This window comes from Schistocerca serialis, chromosome 7 (genome assembly GCF_023864345.2).
Source record: "Schistocerca serialis cubense isolate TAMUIC-IGC-003099 chromosome 7, iqSchSeri2.2, whole genome shotgun sequence".
Classification (NCBI taxonomy): Eukaryota; Metazoa; Arthropoda; class Insecta; order Orthoptera; family Acrididae; genus Schistocerca; species Schistocerca serialis.
The window spans coordinates 612,532,687-612,555,446 of NC_064644.1; the positions used below are offsets into that span (position 1 = coordinate 612,532,687).

At 37.9% G+C, this 22,760-nt stretch overlaps 1 protein-coding gene across 1 annotated transcript in view; it reads left to right on the top strand.

Annotated features, from left to right (window-relative positions):
• LOC126413295 (uncharacterized) overlaps window positions 1-22,760 on the top strand; it is a 640,882-nt gene that overhangs the window by 398,591 nt on the left and 219,531 nt on the right. The window contains exons 16-19 of the mRNA XM_050083195.1: window positions 1,070-1,269; window positions 7,279-7,429; window positions 13,460-13,744; window positions 14,889-15,056. Of these exons, the coding sequence (XP_049939152.1) occupies window positions 1,070-1,269; window positions 7,279-7,429; window positions 13,460-13,744; window positions 14,889-15,056 (804 nt within the window). The remainder of the gene's footprint in view (window positions 1-1,069; window positions 1,270-7,278; window positions 7,430-13,459; window positions 13,745-14,888; window positions 15,057-22,760) is intronic.

Consider the following 22,760-nt stretch of genomic DNA (forward strand, 5'->3'; position numbering starts at 1 on the left):
GACTGACCCATCTGAAACACACTTTGTGGAAATATAGGTCATTTGTGATGATCACTTGACAGCTCCCATAAGTTATTCCTAACTTTTCTGCAATTTCCGACACTCTTGCCCATCGATCACCTTCAAGAATGTCTCCAACTGCACAAATGTTGTCCTCTGAATGCTGATCCAAGGACGGTGATCATGTTACCGGTTTTCCACATCTTCCCACCATTCCTTGAATTCTTTATGCTGCACAAATGTATGCCCTTGATAATATTTGATGATCAAACTGTGCAGTCAGTCTCTGAAAAACTGCTGTTACTTGTGCTCCTTCATGAGCAAGAAATTTTATAATTATGTGTTGTTCATTGGAGGGATGTAGATGTTGCTCTATCATCATGAGCTTTAGATGTGAAGCTGTTGAAGCTGTTGGAAGTATGTAACAGATGGCTCTTTTCACTCCTAACAGCCCCACCCAACAGTACTTGATGTGTTGGTCTGGTTCTACCAGCTGTTGATGCTCAGGAACAAAAATGTTGTTTATATTTGATTCTCCCTCATATCTTCAGATTTTTCATTCTATACTGTATCCAGGAAACTATTTTTAAGCTTCAGAAGTTTTATATGATATTTTCAGTGTAGTGCTGTGTCAGTTTTAGCAAAATGTTTTCTTTGACATTATTAAACATATTGTTGTTTTGTCAGTTAAATAAATTCCCGCATTTTAACAAGCTCATAGTTACTGAATTAATCCACCTTGTTTGTGCCAAAAATTCATTTAATTTTCTGTTATATTGTTAATATATCCATTTCAGGACATAACATTAATTATTTGCAGTTTTGAGCATGGCTGTTATTTGGTAACTGTATATTAGTTTCAGTATAAAATTAAACAGCCAACCGGTTCTACTAGGGGTGTCTTCATCAGAATGAACAGTTGCTAAATCCTTAAATTACATTGCAAAAAAGCAAAAGTCAGAATTTTGAGCAGCTATGCTCAAGTCAAAGATAAAACAAAACATTGTAGTTTTTACCATGTGTACTCAGCTGGGAGCATCAGACTTTTAATTATTTGACTCTGTTTCAGGTCGCACCTTATCATGTACAGTATACATGTCTTCATGAAAACTTGTTCCATTCTCTATGTGAAGAGAACAGCGGAATGGTCAAATTACCAACGGCAAAAGGAGATGATGCTTGGAAAGTGTACTTTGATGAAGCAGCAGAAGAAATTGTTGATGAATTTGCCATGAGATATGGCATTGAATCAATATATCAAGCTATGACGTTAGTATACATCTGGTTCTTGTATAACACATATGTGTAGCTTGCGTACATTGCCTTCCATGATTTAATAACAGTTTCAGGCTAAGATCTCTTCAAAACCTCAAATGTATAACAAGATTTTGTTAGAAATGTTAGTAATACTGTTGTCATTATAATAAAAATGGCATGCACTCTTAACATATGGGGAAAAAGATAAAATAAGAAACAGTTGGATACCTACATAGAAAAGATAAAACCATCTGTACTCTAAATTTTGATAACAGTTAATGTATCAACCACTAGCATTCTTTATGTGTGCAGTGACCTCGTCAACAAAATTCAGAGCTTTCTGTATGTAATTGGATCTGTTCATCTGAAACTGTATCTTTAAAGCTGAAATGCGTTAGTTGTCTGTCCAATACACATTGTGTTCTTTTACTGCACCAGAGTTCTACCACGAATTGACCTATCAGTTCACAAACCTACTCATGTGCTCATATTGCTCCCACTCAAGGCCCATCCTGCACAGTTTATACCCAATAAAGTAGATTCCCTAAAATGCCATGCACTCCATCTACTCCAAATTATACATCTATGGAGTTGAAAGCGCACTTGATATATTGCTACAGTTTACAGGAACCTTTCTGGATTACTTTCGGTGTTAAACTGTTTCGTGCCACCATCAGTGAGGTCTGGCTTCCTTCCATTGTCTGCTTGAGGTTCACACTCTGCTCCATAAAGAGAAACAAGGCACAAGAAAACAATTCAAGTTATTGGAATGGACCATGTATGGTTGGTTACCTTATAACATTTTAGACAGGATGTTGATCATGTTACCGGATTTTGGATTCTTCACTGGAAGTTCCCGTGCTCTGTTTCAGCAAATAGTGCTCTCAATTGTAACAACGAACTTTGATATACTATCTGTCATACCTTTACGTATACAATATCATCACAGTCACTTTATAGTCTTATGTTATAGCTTGAGGTTTACACTCTGCTTCATAAAGTATGTGCCTGGAAACTGAGAGGTCTTGGGTTCGAGCCTCAGCGGGATCATGAATTTTTTGGTCTTCATTTTAACCTAGAATTTGCATTTCCATGATATGAGGAGTTGCCAGAAACAACACAAGGCTCACATTCCACACTGAAGTGTAGGTGCACCTTCCTGGTTGTATAACTGGATAGCTTAGGGACATGCAAAGCACCAATGTGGCATCCAGTAGAAAGACTTGCACCAGGCCATTGAGCCACATGAAATCATTAGTGTTATTAATAGTACAGCTATGTTTGAAATATGTAAATATCAAACACTAATATATTGCAAATAAATTTAAATAACGATAGTACCCAGCCTAGTTTCCTAATGACCATAATGTTTGTAAGAAACTAAATAGCCACCTTGATTATTACAGGATATTAACAAAATGCAAATTAATGAGATGCATAACTTGCAAATTTCTTTATTGCAAAGATTAATTACATTTTTAAGAACTTACACCTCATCAGAAAACTTAGGAGATGAAATATGGTGAATACTCTTCAAACCTTATCAGACACAATGGACTGAGTTTTGATCAAATTAAGAAATATTTTAATTGTATCATAATTCAGAATTGCTGAACACACTTCATATGTAATCTTGTTAACATCAAAATTCTGTTTTGATTTTTACACTGTTAATTAAATAAATGACATGTAAAAAGTCACGTTCTGAGGAAAACTCACTTTAAAATGTACATTTGCCGAGCAAGTTTCAAAACAACAACTCTGTTCAAAGTACTGTAGTATTAACTACAGAAACTAAAACATGATATTTCCATAAATAATGGCCACTTCTTGAATATAGGATTTGTTCATGAAAGCCTTTAATGTTTTATATGTTTTTATTGTAATTATTGTTCTCTATTTATTATCTGAGTAGGAAGGTCAAAACATAATCAGCCATTTGAAACTGGAAGTAATTCCAATATTTTGGAATCTGTTGACATGGGATGACACACATTATTTTGATATGATTATGAGGAGACATATTTGCAAAGTCTGTTAAGGTACTAGACAATAGTAACGATGATCTTGCAATGTCGCCTTACATTGTGTAGCTGTTATCTACCAATGAAATAAAAGTGTCTCTGCAATGGAATTATATTTCAGATGTAATAGAACATATTATGCCATTACTAGCTCTTCTCACAAATTAGGAGTCCATTGCACTAATATTACACAATGTGTGAGAGCAACCATGGAGTCTAGCTGAGAACTGCGAGTGGTATTTCAACGAGTATTGTATTGCAGGATTTCAATGTACAGTAAATAATAGGATTTTTAAATAACCTTTTGTGTAAACTAGAACCTGGTGGACTCTCCATCACTTTTAACAACTTTGATTACAGGTAAGGTTGGCAATTTTGAAAATTTGATTGACATATCTAGAATGCTGAACTCTGAACATCTGATTTATGTGTGACACAAGATAAAAATGTTTATGCAGTTCATTACATTTCAGTGTTTTGTTGTGTTTTGTGGAAGTGTGGGGAATATTTCTGACAACTATATACATTTACTTTACAGTTTTCTGACAGTGGTGTTAGTGAAATATTTTGACTTGGCCTATTTACCAGAGTCATATTTACCAGAGTCAGTAGAACACATTGAGCAAGAGTCAGTGGAGGAGAATGGGGTAGGACTAGTTCAAACAGCTGTAAACATGGTAGCATTTGATCAGTCAGGTCTAGGACAAGGAGGACTAGATCAGGATGGTCTAGAACAAGCAGGACAAGATCATAGTGCAAGCAATGTTTTGCTCGGGTTTTGAAGCAAACTGGAAAAGTGGTTCAATACAGAGTTCAAAAAAATCTCCAAAATAGATGTTAATTTCCAATGAAATTGATCAAATGGATGCTAAGCTTTCAAAAGAAATTTTGGAAATAGACAATGAGGTCTCAGGTCTAGAGAAAAGGAATGTAAAGTCAAAAGACAAGATTTCAAAAGAATTTAGTTGTTTAGATAAGTTGATTTCAAACTCATTCTTGGAAATGAAAAACTAACTGAGTACTCAGACTGATGAGGTGAAAAATGAGATAAGTGGCCAAGTGACAGCTATATGTGATAAAGCAGAAAAGTTGAGCAAAAGAATGCATAAGGTAGGAGACAAGTTATCAACACAGACTCCAGACTGGGAGGTGTAGAACTGAAAGTAATTGAAGTGGAGTCACTGGTGCAGGGATGAAGTTTCTATCGTAGAAGCTAAGTGCAGATGTGAAATTTAAACTGTCAATAAGCAAAACACTGATTATATTAATTCTTTGAATGATAAAATTGAGAGCATAAAGAAAGATGTATCTGAGAAAGATAACAATGCAGCCACTTCACATGCAAATTTTATTCATGTGCAAAAACAAGTATAGCAATCACAAAAACGGTCTTGCTCAAAATGATTCTCTAATGTTGGGTGTAATAACTTGTCTAATATGCCTGTGAAAAGTTTCCCCTGGGAGCAACACTGCAAAGATAATTTACTTCCTGAAATAGATAATGATTTAAAAATTAAGTTTGTAAACAGATTTCTTGAGGGAGAAGCATTATTTTGGGTTAACCAACTCAAATGCCAATGTTTGACGTTTGATGAATTTGAGAAAGTTTTTGAAGAAGTTTTGATCTGAAGCATGGGAGGCTGGAGTTACGAGTGCATTTTTAAATCCTTTGTAGCAGAAAATGAAACCTATTTATTGTACATTAAAATCCTGTGGCAAGCCACCAGTTGAAGTCACTCTCAATTCTCAGCTGGACTCTGTGGCTGCTATCACGCATCTCATGACATTAGCACAACAAACACATAAATTGTGAGAAGAGTAAAATGATTTCAAAGGATAATGTACTTACTTTTTGTCATGACAGTCTCACAGGCACTGAAAATGCATTGTTGAGTGTCCCAGGATCATTTTCAGTTCTGGACAGTACTAGCACTGTAGTTTCTATTACATTTGAAATAATAGTGCTGGCCACGTAATCCAGTGGCAGAGATACTTTTATTTTGTTGGTAGATTAACTGGAACACAGTGTAACAGCACAATGAATGATCATTACTACTGTTGTGTAATACTTTAATAGACATTGCAAATACATCTGCCCATAATCGTATCAAGACAGTATGTGTCATTTCACATCAAAAGATTCCAAAATAGTGGAATTACTTACAGTTTCAAATGGTTGATTACATTATAGGGACAATATTCACAATAAAAACAGATCAAACATTAATAATTTTCATGAACAAATTCTATATGCAAGTAGTGACTCTTAATTTATGGAAATATCATGTGTTTATTTTTTTTTGAAACTTGCTCCTTAGATGTACATTTCAAAGTTAGTTTTCCTCAGAATGTGACTTCTTAGATGTTGTTTATTTAATTAACAGTGTAAAAATTCAAACAGAACATAATTCTGATGTTGATAATATTACAAATCAGGCCGTTTTACAATTCTGATTTACAATACAATTAAAATATTTCGTATTTTAATAATCACTTAATCCATCATGTTTGAGAAGAATTTATGTGTATTATGGGTACTCCATCTAGTATGTTCCTGGATATTCAAGAAATTTTTAAAATGGTAACATTCTCAAGCTAGATTTAGCGCTGTTGTTATTTAAACTGCTTTGTAATGTGTTAGTTTTTGGTGTTGGTCTGTTTCAAATGTGGTTGTAATTTTAGCTTTCCTACAGACTTTGTTCTTTTTACTCAGTATGAGAATGGTAAGTTGGCTGTTATGATACTGTATAGGTATAGCTATAGGTATCACAGATAGTATAACAAAGTTTGTTATTGCAGTTAAGAACATTGTTTGCTGAAACAGAGTGTGACTACTCAAATGAAGAATCTGATACCTAGTATTATAAAAAGGATAGACTGCTACTCACCATGTAGAGGAGATAAATTGGAGACTAGCACAATGAAGAGACTGCTAAACATGCCAGGTTTCAGCCAAAAGCCTTCTTCTAAAGTAGACAGCACATACACATTCACTCAAGCATAGCTCACACACACATGACCCCTGTTCTGGCCACTGAGGCCAGACTTTGAGCAGCTGCACATGATGGGAGAAGCAATATTGTGTGGTGGTGGTAAGGAGGAGGCTGTGGTGGGAGAGATGACAGAAAGAAGGGCAGTGGTGGGGGGGGGGGGGGGGATGGTAAACTGCTGCTTGTGAGAACATACAGGGACATGATGGGGACATCGTAGGGCAGTTGGTTGCAGTCAGGAGGTTAAATGGTGTGGGAGGGATAGGAAAAAGGAGGAGGAGGAGGAAAAAGACTGTGGTGTGTTGGTGGACTATAGAAGGCTGTGTAGTGCTGGAGTGGGAGCAGGGAAGGTAAAGTCACTCCAGTAGGAAGAACAGTACAGATAAGGAGATGTGAACAACAAAGTCTTCATTTCTTTATCTTGCAAGCTTTATGTCTAGCTTGTTTGCAAGTGAGAACTCATGCCCTGTGCCATTATAGTCTCTTTGTGTATTTACACTACAGTAACCACCCACATTCCCAATTAAATTAAAAATACATTGAATAAAATTAGTTCTAAAATTATATGTAGGATACATTTCCTATGTATCAGACAGCTCAGCTATTAAAAAACCATTCATGACCTAAAACATGACCAAAGTAACATACTGTATTGTGTAGTTTGTATGATTTAATAAATTTTAATTAAAAATTCATTCACAGGTTTTAGTACAAATTCCCTCTGTTTTGATTTATTATGTTGGTTATCTAAAAGTTTAATGAATAACTCATTTACAGGTTGTGATTTATTATGATGGTTCTCTACTGTCAGGAAGTAACATGTGTATTTTACTGTTAGGTTCATTGTTATGGATGTATGTGTGCTTTTTCACTTAAAAATTTTCTGCTGACCAGTAATTTATTTTGAAATGTAATGCAGTCATAACAGTAAAATGTGATTTATCAGTGTGCCTGTACAACATTCAGTGTGACTTATTTGAATAATAACTTACATTGTCAAATTTCAGGCACTTTCATTGCTTATCAACAAAGTACCTGTGCCCTGGAGTGCCTGCTGTGATGAGTACTCTTCTTGCCAACATTAATGCATATTACGCACACACTACAGCATCTTCTGCTGTATCAGCAAGTGACCGCTTTGCAGCGTCAAACTTTGGGGTGAGTAGTGAATGATACACTGAGACATTCTGCAACTTTATCAGATTACAACAACAACAACAACAACAGCAACAACAAGAATAATAATAATAATAATAATAATAATAATAGGCCTGAACTAACAATAAAATACACTGCTGAATGTGAATGCTTCAGCACACTGAAGTAATGGAGACAGGAGAAATAAAAAGTTTAATGTATTTCTCTCTTGGGCTAAGGTATACATTGTTGCAGCTTTATCTGAACATAAAATGGAAATTACACGAATCAAATAGGAAGATCGTGTTGTATACAAACTAATGTTAGACTTAAAGATTAATGAATATTGTTTCAAACAGCACTTTGAATGCTGTACCAGAATAGAGGATGTAATGACACTTTACAGGCAACCAGCAGTAAATATTTTAAGGGGGATAGGATGTCAAATGGGCTGACTTCGAGAAGGAGAGGCACCACAGGACATTTTAATATGCACTGTCTATACTTTTACAAATAAATTCATAAAACTTTGTCAGCATGACCAGGAAGGATTCAGAATTCACTCTCATAGCAGTGGAAGTTCAAAAACATGAAAAAATAATATTTTTTAAATGTGAAATTTCATGATTTTTTCACTTACTGTTGGCTGAATTTATTGCTATAGGTACACTTTTCTTCATATGTAAGAGAGATTCTTCGATGAATTTTGCACAGCTTACAAACCATACTTACAGGTATATGAAACTCTAGAATGTATTTAATCTATGGAAAAATGAATGGGCTGTTACATTTTAAACTTCGTGTTTAGAGAAAACTCGAATTTTATAGTTAATTATCTCAATTTTTACTACAGTTTTTAACAGATTTGGGAAATTCTAGAGTTCCATACACCTGTAAGTATGGTTTGTATGCTGTGCAAAATTCGTCAAAGAATCTCTCTTACTTAAGAAGAAAAGAGTACCTACAGCAACAAATGCAGCCAATACCAAGTGAAAAAATGATGAAATTTCACATGTAAAAAAAAATTTGTGTTGTTATGTGTTTGAACTTTCTCTGCTATGAGTGTGAATCCTGAATCCTTCCTGGTTGTGCTAACAAAGTTTTATGAATTTATTTGTAAAAGTATAGACAGTGTAAATTAAAATGTCCTGTGGTGCCTCTCCTGCTCCAAGTCGGCCCTTTTCACGTCCTATTCCCGTTAAGATTCAAAAAGTAGTTGAGAAAGTTTACGTATACTTAACAACAACAAAAAATAACTATTTGTGGACACTAAAATTGATTTGCTGATGTAAGTATTGATTGACAACACTTGGATTTTTTTATGACTACTTTTGGATTCCCAACAAGGGTACAAGCACATATTGCAACTGCCATTGACAATTTGTTTTTGAACCAACTCACTTCAGTAATGTAGATACAAATTGCTAGTGTATAGTTCATCTGACCAGGATAGACAGATTTTTTAAAAATAATGACCTGTTACTTCAAGATTATAAAAGAAAAGAAGTAATTTGCAGAGTTGTAAACAAGGACTCAACCAGTGTTTGTAGAATGTTTACAGAAAGAATTGTGAGATGAGATTTCTAAAATGAATAGTAGTACTTAAGTTCTGAAACTCACAACAGAAGAAAGCACAAGATGACACCTCCAGATGAAGAATATTTAGTGACCTCACAGGACAATAGTTCACAGCAGCTTTAATGTATTTCGTAGCCGTGTGGCAAGACAGGTACAGTACAATTCTAGTCACTATAGTAAATAGCACAATGAACGAAAGCAAACTGATGGCGGGCTTCGATATCATACATAGATGGCATGTCGCAGGTGTCCACGTCCACACTGGGCTCTGGCACAGAAGGGAGCTGCTGTGGTGGGGGTGGGGCAGTCAGGGCTGGTACAGCAGTTTGATCTGATCCATCTTGGGAAGCCTATAAACTGAGGGAGATGAGAGAATCACTGGAACTAGCTAACAGGTCACAGAACCAGAATGCAGGAGCAGCTGAAGAGCATGAGGAGAGATAGCTGAAGCTCTGGTGGAAGACAACCGAAAGGTGGTATCACCACAATGTAAGTGATGGCTGATGTGTCATCTGTTGCAGGCAGAGATGATTTTCATGGCGTGTCACCATCCAGTCCCCCATGGTTGGAGTGAACATGTGACACCCCTGGTGCTACCGGTTGACTGCTGGAATCCACTTGTCTTGGCATCTGAAGCCCTGCACCCATACGCAGGTGCCTGGTTGGAAGCATGGAGTTAGCACTGCAGACACTATCACAGGCACTGGCAGTGAGGGATGGAGGAGCACGCAGAGTTGATGGCCATGGAAGATTTTTGCCAGGTTCTTCTCCCCTATTGGCATCAATATGTAGGAGATCAAAAAAATTTGTAGCAACCCATCAGTAGAAGGGTCATTCTCATATTCATTTATATGTGTTTTAAAAGTTTTCATGAATATTTTGCCTCACCATGTGATTGGGGATTGAAAGGCAGAGACAACAGGTGTTGATGCCACTTCAGCACAGAACTCGCTGAAAACTCGAGAACAAAATTGTAGTCCACATCCAACACCAGAGGAAGTCCTGCAGTACCGAAAATTCTGCTGAGCACTGTGACTGCAGCCTTTGCACTCATTGACCGACAGCTGACCACATACAGAAAAGTTGGAGTATACATTTAGGACTGTCAGCCAGGTAGTAGCCAGGAAGCGGCATGCGAAGTCGACATGAACCTGTTCCAGCGGGTGTGGGTGCATCGGCCAGAGTGAGAATGTTTAGCAGGGAGCCACTTGCTGTTATTCACACTGGTACCACTTGCTGATAAGGTGTTTGAGCTGATGGTCTATTCCTGGCTAGTTCACATGGTGATGGATGAGCAGTAAAGTTTGGAAGACACCCCAGTGACCTTGGTGCAAGAGCTATAATATTTTTGGGCACAAAGGTTCCAGCAGGACAACCCAGGGAGAACATTGATCCACTGTTATTAGGATAACTCTGCCCACCAAGATTAGCCAGTATTAGAAGTGAAAGTGATGTCGCAATAGATTGGAATCTCAAGTGGGAATACAGTCCGGCCATCCCTGTTGTATATATCACCATACCTGTTGTTAAATGATCTCCTTGGCCTCAGCCGCAGCTGCATTGACACCCATCATGGGAAAAGCATCATCCACCTGTTGAGCCTCTTTGTCCAATGGGAAGCACAAGATCTCGTCTTGGTTGAAGTCAAGGTTGGGGCTCATCAGGACATGGGTTAGGGCATTCACATTTGTGTGTTGAGTACTATTGTGGAAGTGAATTTCTTAATTGTAGCGGCTAAGAAAGAGTGACCAGTGCTAGAGCTAGTGGGAAGTGCTATCAGTCAGCTTTGTTATGGGACTGAAGAGGGAGATCAACAGCTTATGACCTCTAAAGAGGTGAAACATTGTTCTGTATTTGAATACATTGCAAAGGTGATAGCAAGGGCCTCTTTTTCTAGTTGCAAATATCAGGCCCCACTCAGAGGCTTCTGCTGCTGCTGCAACTAGCTGTTTGCCCAGTTGAAATTTTTAGTGAAATAGTGCTGATAGGAGGGCCTTCTTCAGGGTCTTGAATGTCTGTTCACATGCCTCTGACAATGCAAAAGGCATACCCTTCTTTCTTGTTGAGCAGGTGCACAGTCGATGCCACATCTGGGATAAATTTTCTGCAGTACCTTATTTTCACCAAGAGTGACCGGAACACCTTTAAATTTGTGGGGCAAGGAAGTGCAACCAGTTTCTCTGTGCCTGTTATATCTTTGTGTTTATGTTAATGACCACGGCTTTTCATGGTTCCTCATCCAGGGGTAGTATGCAAGGTTCAGAGAGATTGACCTTCTTGAAATACTGGCCACTTGTGAGTGTAGAGAAAAGCACAGGCACAGTTTCCTTGCCAGATTTTTCAGTTAACCGAAAGTGTTGCCAGCTCACTTGGCAGACATGGTTTCAATGACTTCAAGACTGTCAATCCATCAGGCTCATTCTCGATGGCACCCAGTAGTGCGAGGGGCATGGATCATGCTCAGCAGTAGTAAGTGAATGCCAACTTCTTTAATATAATGTGTGCTGTAAAGTTCATCACTTTTCCTAGACGCACCTCCCCCCCCCCCCCCCCCCCCCCCCCTCCTCAATCCCTCAGAGAAAATGTCAGAGTAATCCTTACTGAGGGTTTCCAATTCACAAAAAAGTACTTGTTCTGAGACCAGGTGGACCGAGGCATATGTGACCAATTCTAAAATAGAAAATACATTAAGGCCAAATAGATTCTTTCTATCTGTACTGTGAACAACATGGAAGGTAAGGTGTCCTATCTCATTTTTGTACATCACCACAGTTGTGAGTGATCATTGAGTGGAGTGTATTAGCAGCACTAGCAGCTGGAGATACATTTGAAAGCTTAACAAGGATGCACAGACACCAGCACAAAGCGAGCATGATGAACAGTTTCTTAGGAGACACCACTGTGGCTTGAGACTACAACAAAACCATGTTAATGTCTATTAGGTCGTGTGAAGGTGAGTATTTTTTGTCCAGAGCACAGCAGCCAGAAGCAAGCTGTACTTCCTTCTGGCATGTCTCGCTCTGTGCCCGCTTGTTGGAGTAGTCTTCTCAGACATGTCTTCAGAAACAGTCTAGACATGACTGAAATGAGGGCATGTCAGGGGCTGAGACTATTTTCCTTTCTTGCTGAGAAGGAGCTGGAGTGTGACAATATTTGCACTCTACTGTTGCTACATTTTCTGTGTTGGCAAAGTTGGATTCTCTGCTGGGTCTGAAGCGACAGCTCCTGCCTCACCCCAGAATTCTAATCAGCGACCCATTGCCTAGAAAACTGCGAAGGACTGAGCCCATTTTAAAACGTCCTCCATAGTAGAATCCTCAAATTGTAGAGCTTTCTGATGCACCTTCTTGTCCGGAGGTACCCAAATGATCACGTGCTTAATCATCACCTCTGCATATGATTCCTTATGTACTGGAGTGACAGAATGGCATTTCCAACTGAGTCCCAGCAGGTGAGCTTCCCATGTGCTCTATGACTCATTAGGCTGTTTGTGACACCAATGGAATTCCACATGGGATGCAGTGATGTGGAAGTATTGGTAGGTAGTTAATGGTAATGGTAGTTAATGGAGCACATATTTTGTCAAAGATCAGGCATGTCAGTTCTGTGAGAGGGGCCAATTTGCACAAAAACTGGTATGTTCTGGGCAAGATCTGTGACAGGAAAAGTGATTTTACCACATGTGAGTCCGATATCTGGAATGCAGCAAAGTGCTGCTGGGGACACTTCTTATATGCTTCACACTGTTCTGCCATCTTGTAGTGAGGAAGGAGTCATGGCAAATTTGTAGCCGATTGGTGAGAGAGCTACACTTAAAACAAGGCTTCCTTACATTTCTGGCCCTCTAACTGCTGTTGCAGAAATTGCTGTTGTACGACTACCACGACACACCCAGTGGCCTGTCGCTGAGGGTCTGTGGTTACATAACTAACATGAAGAATGCCCATTATCATCAGCAGTCATGGTGTAACTCACAACATAAAAAAGACATCAGACGACATCTCCAGAACAAGTGTATTTAATGATCTCACAGGACAAAGTTCATAACTGATATGATGTATGGGGTAGCCACATAACAAGACAGTTATAGTACAGTGCTAGGCTAGCGTAGTAAATAGCATGATGAGTGAGAGCAAACTGAGGGTGATAGCATGTGTACATTGCATGTCACAGGTGATGCTGGTAGGTGCCTGTGCAGCAGTCATGCACGGTCACTCGGCTGCAGTGGGAGGGGAGGGGGGTAATATGGAATTCTGCAGTGGTCTGTCTTTTTACTGTTCAGTCATATGGTCATGTGACAGTGCAGCCAAGAATGGTTCAAAATGAGAGACAATTATGTATAACTCATGGAAGGAAACAAGTATAATTCTGTTAGCATATTGTTTATCTAACATTTTGTTTCTGTTTGTAATTACTCATGTCTTTTTCTCTCTGTTTTCTGTACTCATTGTATTCTTTTCTGTCTGATTTTAGAAGGAGAAATTTGTTAAGCTGCTGGACCAATTGCACAATTCACTTCGCATAGATTTGTCAATGTACCGCAACAACTTTCCAGCATCGAGCCAAGAAAAACTAATGGATCTTAAGTCCACTGTGGATCTGCTCACCAGCATCACTTTCTTTCGCATGAAAGTCCAAGAACTTTCTAGTCCTCCACGTGCAAGCACAGTTGTGAAAGACTGTGTAAAAGCATGTCTTCGATCTACATATCAGTTCCTCTTTGAGAACTGTTATGAGCTTTACAACAGAGAATTCCAGGTCAGTATCAAGAAAATGAAGGTGTAATTGTCTAAAACAAAAATTGGCCATGAAGGAAACAAGTAAAACACAAACATAGTTGTGTTACTTTATTTATTTTAACTACCTATGTTTAATTAGTAAAAACAGATCGAATTATTTTAAAAGTGCTTGAAGTATTTTGATAATATCAGTGACATTAATTGAGCATTTCTAATTCACTCCTTTATTCATTCATTCTTATCTTGCTTTTTAGTTGTAAATAAGGCTCACATACACAAACTAAAACTTAACTTGTAATTTCACATGAGGAGCAGCCAGATAAATGTTTCAACTTTAGCAATACTGATTTATTTTCCATAACATATATTACCACTGGAGAAGTGGATTCTTCCTGCCCATCCTTAAAAAAAATGTAAAACAGCTTGTTAATTGTTGTTGACATATGTTAACAACATACTTTTTAAAGAGATGATGATGTGTAAGTATGGTCCACGACCTTCACAAAGTAACATGCTTTATATAATGTGTACTGTGTAAGTTTAACTGAAAAATTGAAAACATTTATGAAATCTGATATAACACTTTGTTAAGGATTATAATTTTTTTCCCAACTTTTCAAAATATAAAGTGTCTAACTAGAGTACTAGAGCGGTTGTAGATGAATGTGTCAGAGAGGAACTTACCCTGTGAGGAGAGTGGTCAGGTTGGGATCTGTCTTGTGATGGCGAATCTTTTTGTGATTGTCGGCTTGGTCTCATTGATAAAGTATGTAAGAAGGAAGCAGAGGTGAGATTAGAAGTTTCTAGAAGGTTATTGAAGGACAGTGGAAGGGGAATAATGAAGGAATGTCATTTATAAAGGTGCAGAAGATTTCTGTGCCACCTTTTTTACTGTAATTAACTTTTCCATGTGCCATCTCAATTTAGATTTTATGTTTATTCTCTGACGCACTCCAGGCACTTACCAGTAGTATTCATTCAAGAAGGCAATGATTGATTCCACACCCAATCTTCTCCCAACCTGGGCTAGTGCTCTGTTTTTAATGATCTCACTGCCATGAAGACTCCAGTAAATCTTTTTATTTCACACTGAGGGCATAAATGCCAACATAATTATGATGGCTTGCAATTAAGCAGTAATGAAAAATGTCTTAACTTCATAGGTCGACCCAAATGAAGCCAAAAGGGACCAAGAGGATCACGGGCCTCGCCTGGATAGTTTGGATTTCTGGCACAAACTTATTGCACTCATAGTGTCCGTCATAGAAGAAGACCGCAATAGCTATGCTCCTGTACTGAATCAATTTCCTCAGGAACTCAATATTGGCCAGGTAAGTTAGTTGAAACCTTTCTTTTTTAAGTGAAAATATTTGAATGGCTCTGTGTTTTATGCCATTTGTTTCACTCTTTTGACCTGAAAAACTGAATTCTGTGGGAATAGCATTTTCCAGGCTTACACATGTAAGCCGTAAATGCTGCTTTCTTGACTGGAATAGTGGTCCCTAATTTGTAGTTCTGCCCAATTTCTCCAATTTCATGTTTTTTGCGACTCTACACCATAAATTTGTAGCCCCTGTGGAAAACCCATAAGACCAGTGCTAAAAATTCCCTGATTTTACATTTCTTCCTAGTAAGGTTTACCTTGATTCTAAGTTTCTATTCAGTGTCTCATTTGACTTTGTCCCGTTTTTGTCCTATTGACACTTGTGAGGGGTACAGACGGACGGCAGTCATGCAAAATACTTTTGAACATGTTTCCTGAAAATTGTCTTGAGCAGCTAGCTTGGCATCCCACATGCAAAGGAAATATCTTAGACCTTGCAGCTTCAAATGGGCTGGACCTTATCAACACTGTCAGTATAGAAATGGGGATTAGCGATCATGATGCCATTATAACGACTATGATTATGAAATTCAATTTCTGCTAGATAGAGCAGATAAGCACTTATTAACATCTCACTTAGACAGTGAATTGGCATCACTTAGTTCCAAGTGTATAAATGATGGAAAAGACCCACCATGGTTTAATAACAAAATTTGGCGGATGCCGAGGAAGCAGTGGCTGTTGCACGGTTAGTTCAAAGGGGAATGCATAAATGATGACAAACAAATGTTAGTAGAAATTCACGTGTTTGTGAAAAGATATATGCAGAAAACATACAACTATTGCCACCATCACAGCTTAGCAAAAGATCTGGCAAAGAACCCGAGAAAATTCTGGTCATATATAAAATGGGTAAGCGGGTCTAAGGTGTTCGTTCGCTCCCTTGTTCATCATTCTGGTGTGGCAATTGAAGATAGAAATACAAAAGCTGAAGTTTTAAATTTCACATTCAAGGAATCGTTTGCACAGGAGAATCATACAAACATACCGTCATTTGACCATTGGATAGACTCCCATATGGACTACAAAGTAATAAGCATACCTGGCATAGAGAAACAAGAAAATGATTTGAAAGCAAATAAATTACCAAGTCAGGATGGAATTCCAGTTTGATTTTACACAGAGTGCTCTCTGGCATGGGCTGCTCACCTAGCTTGCACTTATCATGAATCTCTCACCCAGCACAAAGTCCCAAGTGACTGGGAAAAAGTGCAGTTGATTCCCATATATAGGAAAGGTAACAGAACAGACCCAAAAAATTACAGACCAATACCCCTAACTTCTGTTTGCTGCAAAATCCTTGAACATATTTTCAATTTGAATGTAATAAAATTTCTTGAGGATGGGAAGCTTATGTGCATGAATCAGCATAATTTTAGAAATCAAGGCTCATGCAAAACTTCGCTTGCCATTTTCTCATGATGTATTGAGAAATACGGAAGAAAGGCAACAGGCAGGTTCCATATTATTAGATTTCTGGAAAGCATTTGACATGGTTCCCCATTGCAGACTGTTAAAAAAGATACGAGCATATGGAATAAGTTCACTGATATGCGAGTGGCTCCAAGACTTCTTAAATAATAGAACCTAGTATATTGTCATTGATGGATTTCAGAGACAAGGGTATCATCAGGAGTGCCCCAGGGAAGAGTGGTTGACCGCTGTTGTTCTCTGTGTACATAAATGATTTGGCTGTCAGTGTGGGTAGACGATTTAGACAAAATTTCCAGTTGGTGTGATGAATGATAGCTAGGCCTAAATATGGAGAAATGTAAGTTAATGCAGATGAGTCGGAAGAGCAAACCTGTAATCTTTGGATACAGTATTACTAGTGTCCTGCTTGACACATTCCAGTTGCTTAACTATATGGGCATAATGGTACAAAGCAATATGAGGTGGCACAAGCATGTGAGAACTGTGGTAGGGAAGGTGAACGGTCGACTTTATTGGGAGAATTTTAGGAAAGATTAGTTTTTTGTTCCATAGATCCATGCTGAGGAGATCCTCGTGGATGTGGAACATGGTTTTTTTTTTTTTTTTTAAAAAAAAAGAGCTGAAATAACAATACTATTTTTTGTTCCTGTACATACAATACAAGAAAGATATACCGAAGGTTAAATAATGAACTGCGAAGAGAAACAGAGAAGCTAGGAAAAAATGGCTAAAAGAGGAGTGTGATGAAACTGAAGAACTGAACAGGAAGGGAAGATACGACTTACTAAACAACAGAGTAAAGACTATGGCATGGGAACAAAACAGAGCAGGAAGTGCTACTATGTAAATTTTGTGTAAAGACAAAGAGGTAGTGTACAAAGATCGTGACGATGTCCTTCAGAGATGGGAAGAATATGTAAACGAGCTATATGACACAAATAGCAAACCAGAGACTCTGGAACTTGAATCACACAACAGTGTAAGTGATGACGAGAAAGGACCGACCATCATAATGGAATAAGTAAAGTCTGCCATAGCTGCAATGAAAAATGGCAAAGCGGTAGGTACAGATACAATACCAGGAGAAATACTAAAATGCTAGAACCATGATGGAATAAGAGAAATATTGAGGTTATGTAATAAAATATATGACAGGGGTGAATGGCCTGAGGACTTTCTGACAACAGTAATGATTCCATTACCGAAAAAACAAGGAACCAAGAAATGCAGCGAGCACAGGACAATCAGCCTCATTTCACATGCAGCCAAATTGATGTTAATAATAATTAATAAAAGACTTGAAAAAGTAATGGAGGTGAATCTTGGCAAGGAGCAGTTTGGCTTTAGATGGAATATGGGCACCAGAGATGCAATAGTGCTCCTGCGAATCTTGGGAGAAAGGTTTATTGAAAAAGGAAGAGACCTCTATGTGTGCTTCATCAATCTAGAAAAGGCATTTGACAATGTGGTTTGGGACAAGCTGGCAACTATAATGAGGGAAAAGAGAGTGGAGTGGAAAACCAGAAGACTTATAAATTCATTATATCTTAACCAAAAAGTTTCAGTTAAAGTGAGAGGAGAAAGTACAAACTGGATCAGACTAGGAAAAGGAGTAAGTCAAGGATGCTGTTTATCACCTACTCTTTTCAACCTCTACTTGGAAAATATGATTGACCAATGCTCATTAGATGACAAAGGAGTAGAAATTGGAGGAAGAAGAGTAGCGTGTTTGAGATTTGCTGATGACATGGTCCTTCTAGCCACAGGGGAAAAAGAATTACAGGATTTGGTGGACACCATTGCAACTAACAGAAAAAAAATATGGAATGAAAATTAACACAAATAAAACAAAAGTATTGGCACTAGGAGGAAATAAGGAAATAAAAATTATGCTGAATGGAGAAACACTAGAACAGGTGCAAAATTTTAAGTATCTTGGAAGCAGGATAGACACCGAGTGGAAGTGCACCACAGAAATTAAAACAAGGATAGCAATGGAAAAAGAGGTGTTTTATAAGAAAAGGAGAATCTTCTCCCGTGGTCTGGACAGAGAACTCAGAAAGAGACTCATAAAATGTCTTGTATGGAGTGTTCTTCTATATTGTGCTGAAACATTGACTATGAGGAAAAAAGACAGAGAAAGGCTGGAGGCTTTTGAGATCTGGACATGGTGGGAGATGGAAAGAATAAGTTGGATGGACAAAGTAAAAAATGAAGATGTACTGAGGAGAGTGGGAGAGAAAAGACAGTTGCTAGATGTAATAAAGAGAAGAAAAAGAAATTAGATTGGGCATATATTAAGAAAGAATGACGGACTGATAAAAACAGTTTTAGAAGGTTATGTAGAAGGGAAAAGGAAGCGAGGACGGAAGAGATTCGAGATACTGGATGACATGATGGACGGTACAACATACAACAGCCTTAAGAAGGAAGCAGTTGATCACCGAAAATGGAGAGGGAAAGGAACTGCTAATATAGCAGATAACTGATGATGATGATGATGATACAATACATCATTTTTTAAACTGAAATAGCAATACTAATAGTATGAGTATATACTAGCAATACTAATAGTATGAGTATATACAATACATCCTTTGTTTCTATTAAAAAAAATTCGGCGGTGGAGTAGCAGGATTTCGACGCTAGTTAGTCTTTCAGGCTCCTTTTAAACTGATCTTTATTTGTAATTAAATTTTTTCTGTTTGCTGGTAAATTATTGAAGATGAGTGTTCTTGAGTAGTTGACCCCTTTTTGAACTAAAGTAAGTGCTTTTAAGTCCTTGTGCAGATCATTTTTGTTCCTGGTATTGTATGTATGAACTGAGCTGTTTGTTGGAAAAAGAGATATATTATTTATGACAAATTTCATTAAGGAGTATATATACTGAGAAACAGTAGTGAGTATAGCCAGTTATTTCAAGAGTTTTCTACAGGACGTCCGTGAATTTACTCCATAAATAATACGTATTACATGCTTTTGGACTCTGAAAACTTGAAGAGTTACCCCAAAATATTATACCATATGACATTATGCAATGAAAGTAGGCAAAGTATGCAAGCTTTTTCATTTTTATGTTGCCTATGTCTGCTAACACTTGAATTGCAAATACAGATTTGTTAAGGCGTTTCTGCAGTTCTGTGGTGTTCTCCTCCCAACTGAATTTATTATCAAGTTGTAATCCCAGTAATTTAAGACTGTCAACCTCTTCTATTTCCTCTTCTTCATACTTTATGCATATGCTGGGTGGAAACCTCTTACAGGTTCTGAATTGCATATAGTGAGTCTTTTCGAAGTTTAATGTCAGTGAGTTGGCTTTAAACCATTTATTAATATCCATGAAAATATAATTAGCAGATCTTTCTAGAACTACACTCGACATACTAGTTATTGCAATACTTGTGTCATCTGCAAACAAAACGAACTCTGCTTCTGCCAGTGTAACTGATGAGAGATCATTAATGTACACAAGAAAAAGCAATGGCCCTAAGATGGATCCTTGTGGGACACCACATTTAATTTCTTCCCATTCTGATGATGACTGATGACTTAATTAACTAGTCCCTCGCACTGACACCCTTTGTTTCCTGTTAGTGAGGTATGACTTGAACCATTTTGCAGCACTGTCCGTGACACCATAGAATTCTAATTTATTTAAAAGCATGTTGTGGTTCACACAATCAAATGCCTTTGACAAATCACAGAAAATACCTGCTACTTGTAATCTATTATTTAATGAATTAAGTAAATTTTCACTGTAACTGTAAATAGCCTTCTTAATATCAGAACCCTTCAGAAATCCAAGCTGTGTTCTTGTTAATATGTTATTTGTGGTCAGATGGTTGAGAAGCTGCCTGTACATTACTTTTTCTAAAATTTTTGAGACTGCTGGCAAAAGTGAAATCAGTCTGTAGTTTGATGGCATCTCTTTATCCCCTTTCTTGAATAGAAGCTTAACATCTGCATATTTTAGCCAGTCAGGAAATGTCCCAGTTATAGTTGACTGGTTACACAAGTAACTTAGAATTGTACTAAACTCACAAGAACATGCCTTAATTAACTTTGGTGATATTTCATTGTAACCACTAGAATTATCTCTGTTTTTAAAGATTTCTTTTGGTGAAGTGAGTGACATATTCATGTACATGAAGCTATTTGTAAAGGCTAGTTTCAGATATTCAAGGCCATTATTTACTGATCCTGACAATCCCATTCTATCAGTAATGGATATAAAGTACTTGTTAAATAGATTTGCCACACTATGCCCATTGGCTACTAATGTGTCATCTACCCTTAATGCTATTTGCTCCTGTTCCTTTCTGTTTCTACCAGTCTCCTCTTTCACTATATCCCAAATTGATATCCCAAATTGTTTCTATTTTGTTCCCTGACATTGCTGTCTCCTTCTCGTAATGCATTTGTTTAGATGTCTGAATTGCTTTTTTTAATATTTTACAGTATTCCTTGTATTTAGCTAAATCATCAGCATTGAAGCTATTCTTGGTCGACAGATACATTTTCCTTTTTGTCTTACAGGAAATCTTTATTCCTTGTGTAATCCATGGTTTTATTATAGACTTATGTTTAATTTTAGTAACTTTTAGAGGAAAACAGTTCTCAAACATGGTACTGACATTGTTCATGAATGTGTTATATTTTTCATTCATGTCATGAACACTATAAACATCTTTCCAGTTCATATCTTTGAGCAGTTTTCTAAAACACTTAATTTTTGGTTGATTGACTATTCTCCTGTACTCAGATTTAGCAATCTTGATAATCTGCTTAGAATTTACATCTAAAACAAGGAGCTGCATGTCATGATCTGATAATTCATTTATTGCAGGTTTTATGATATGATTTTATTCCTTTGATTTGTCTATAGAAATGTTATTAATGGCTGTCCTTGAGGATTTGGTAATTCTAGTTGGGAAGTTTACAGTGTGAGTTAGATTGAAAGACAATATTACTAACTGCAGTTAATTATTACTGGAAGATTGCATTAGAAAATCTGTATTAAAGTCAATAGTAATCAAAATTTCTTTGTTTCTTCCTGTTAAATAACCCAAAAGAGCTTCTAGATGATTTATGAATAGAGTATAATTTCCTGCAGGTGCTTGGTAAATAGTTACTATTACGAGGGCAGTTCAATAAGTAATGCAACACATTTTTTTTCTGAAACAGGCGTTGTTTTATTCAGCATTGAAATACACCAGGTTATTCCCCAATCTTTTAGCTACACAACACTATTTTTCAACGTAATCTCCATTCAATGCTACGGCCTTACGCCATCTCAAAATGAGGGCCTGTACGCCTGCACAGTACCATTTCACTGGTCGATGTTGGAGCCAATGTCGTACTGCATCAATAACTTCTTCATCATCCGCGTAGTGCCTCCCACGGATTGCGTCCTTCATTGGGCCAAACATATGGAAATCCGACGGTGCGAGATCAGGGCTGTAGGGTGCATGAGGAAGAACAGTCCACTGAAATTTTGTGAGCTGCTCTCGGGTGCGAAGACTTGTGTGAGGTCTTGTGTTGTCATGAAGAAGGAGAAGTTCGTTCAGATTTTTGTGCCTACGAACACGCTGAAGTCGTTTCTTCAATTTCTGAAGAGTAGCACAATACACTTCAGAGTTGATTGTTTGACCATGGGGAAGGACATCGAACAGAATAACCCCTTCAGTGTCCCAGAAGACTGTAACCATGACTTTACCGGCTGAGGGTATGGCTTTAAACTTTTTCTTGGTAGGGGAGTGGGTGTGGCGCCACTCCATTGATTGCCGTTTTGTTTCAGGTTCAAAGTGATGAACCCATGTTTCATCACCTGTAACAATCTTTGACAAGAAATTGTCACCCTCAGCCACATGACGAGCAAGCAATTCTGCACAGATGGTTCTCCTTTGCTCTTTATGGTGTTTGGTTAGACAACGAGGGACCCAGCGGGAACAAACCTTTGAATATCCCAACTGGTGAACAATTGTGACAGCACTACCAACAGACATGTCAAGTTGAGCACTGAGTTGTTTGATGGTGATCCGTCGATCATCTCGAACGAGTGTGTTCGCACGCTCCGCCATTGCAGGAGTCACAGCTTGGCACGGCCCGCCCGCACGCGGGAGATCAGACAGTCTTGCTTGACCTTGCGGCGATGATGACACACGCTTTGTCCAACGACTCACCGTGCTTTTGTCCACTGCCAGATCACCGTAGACAT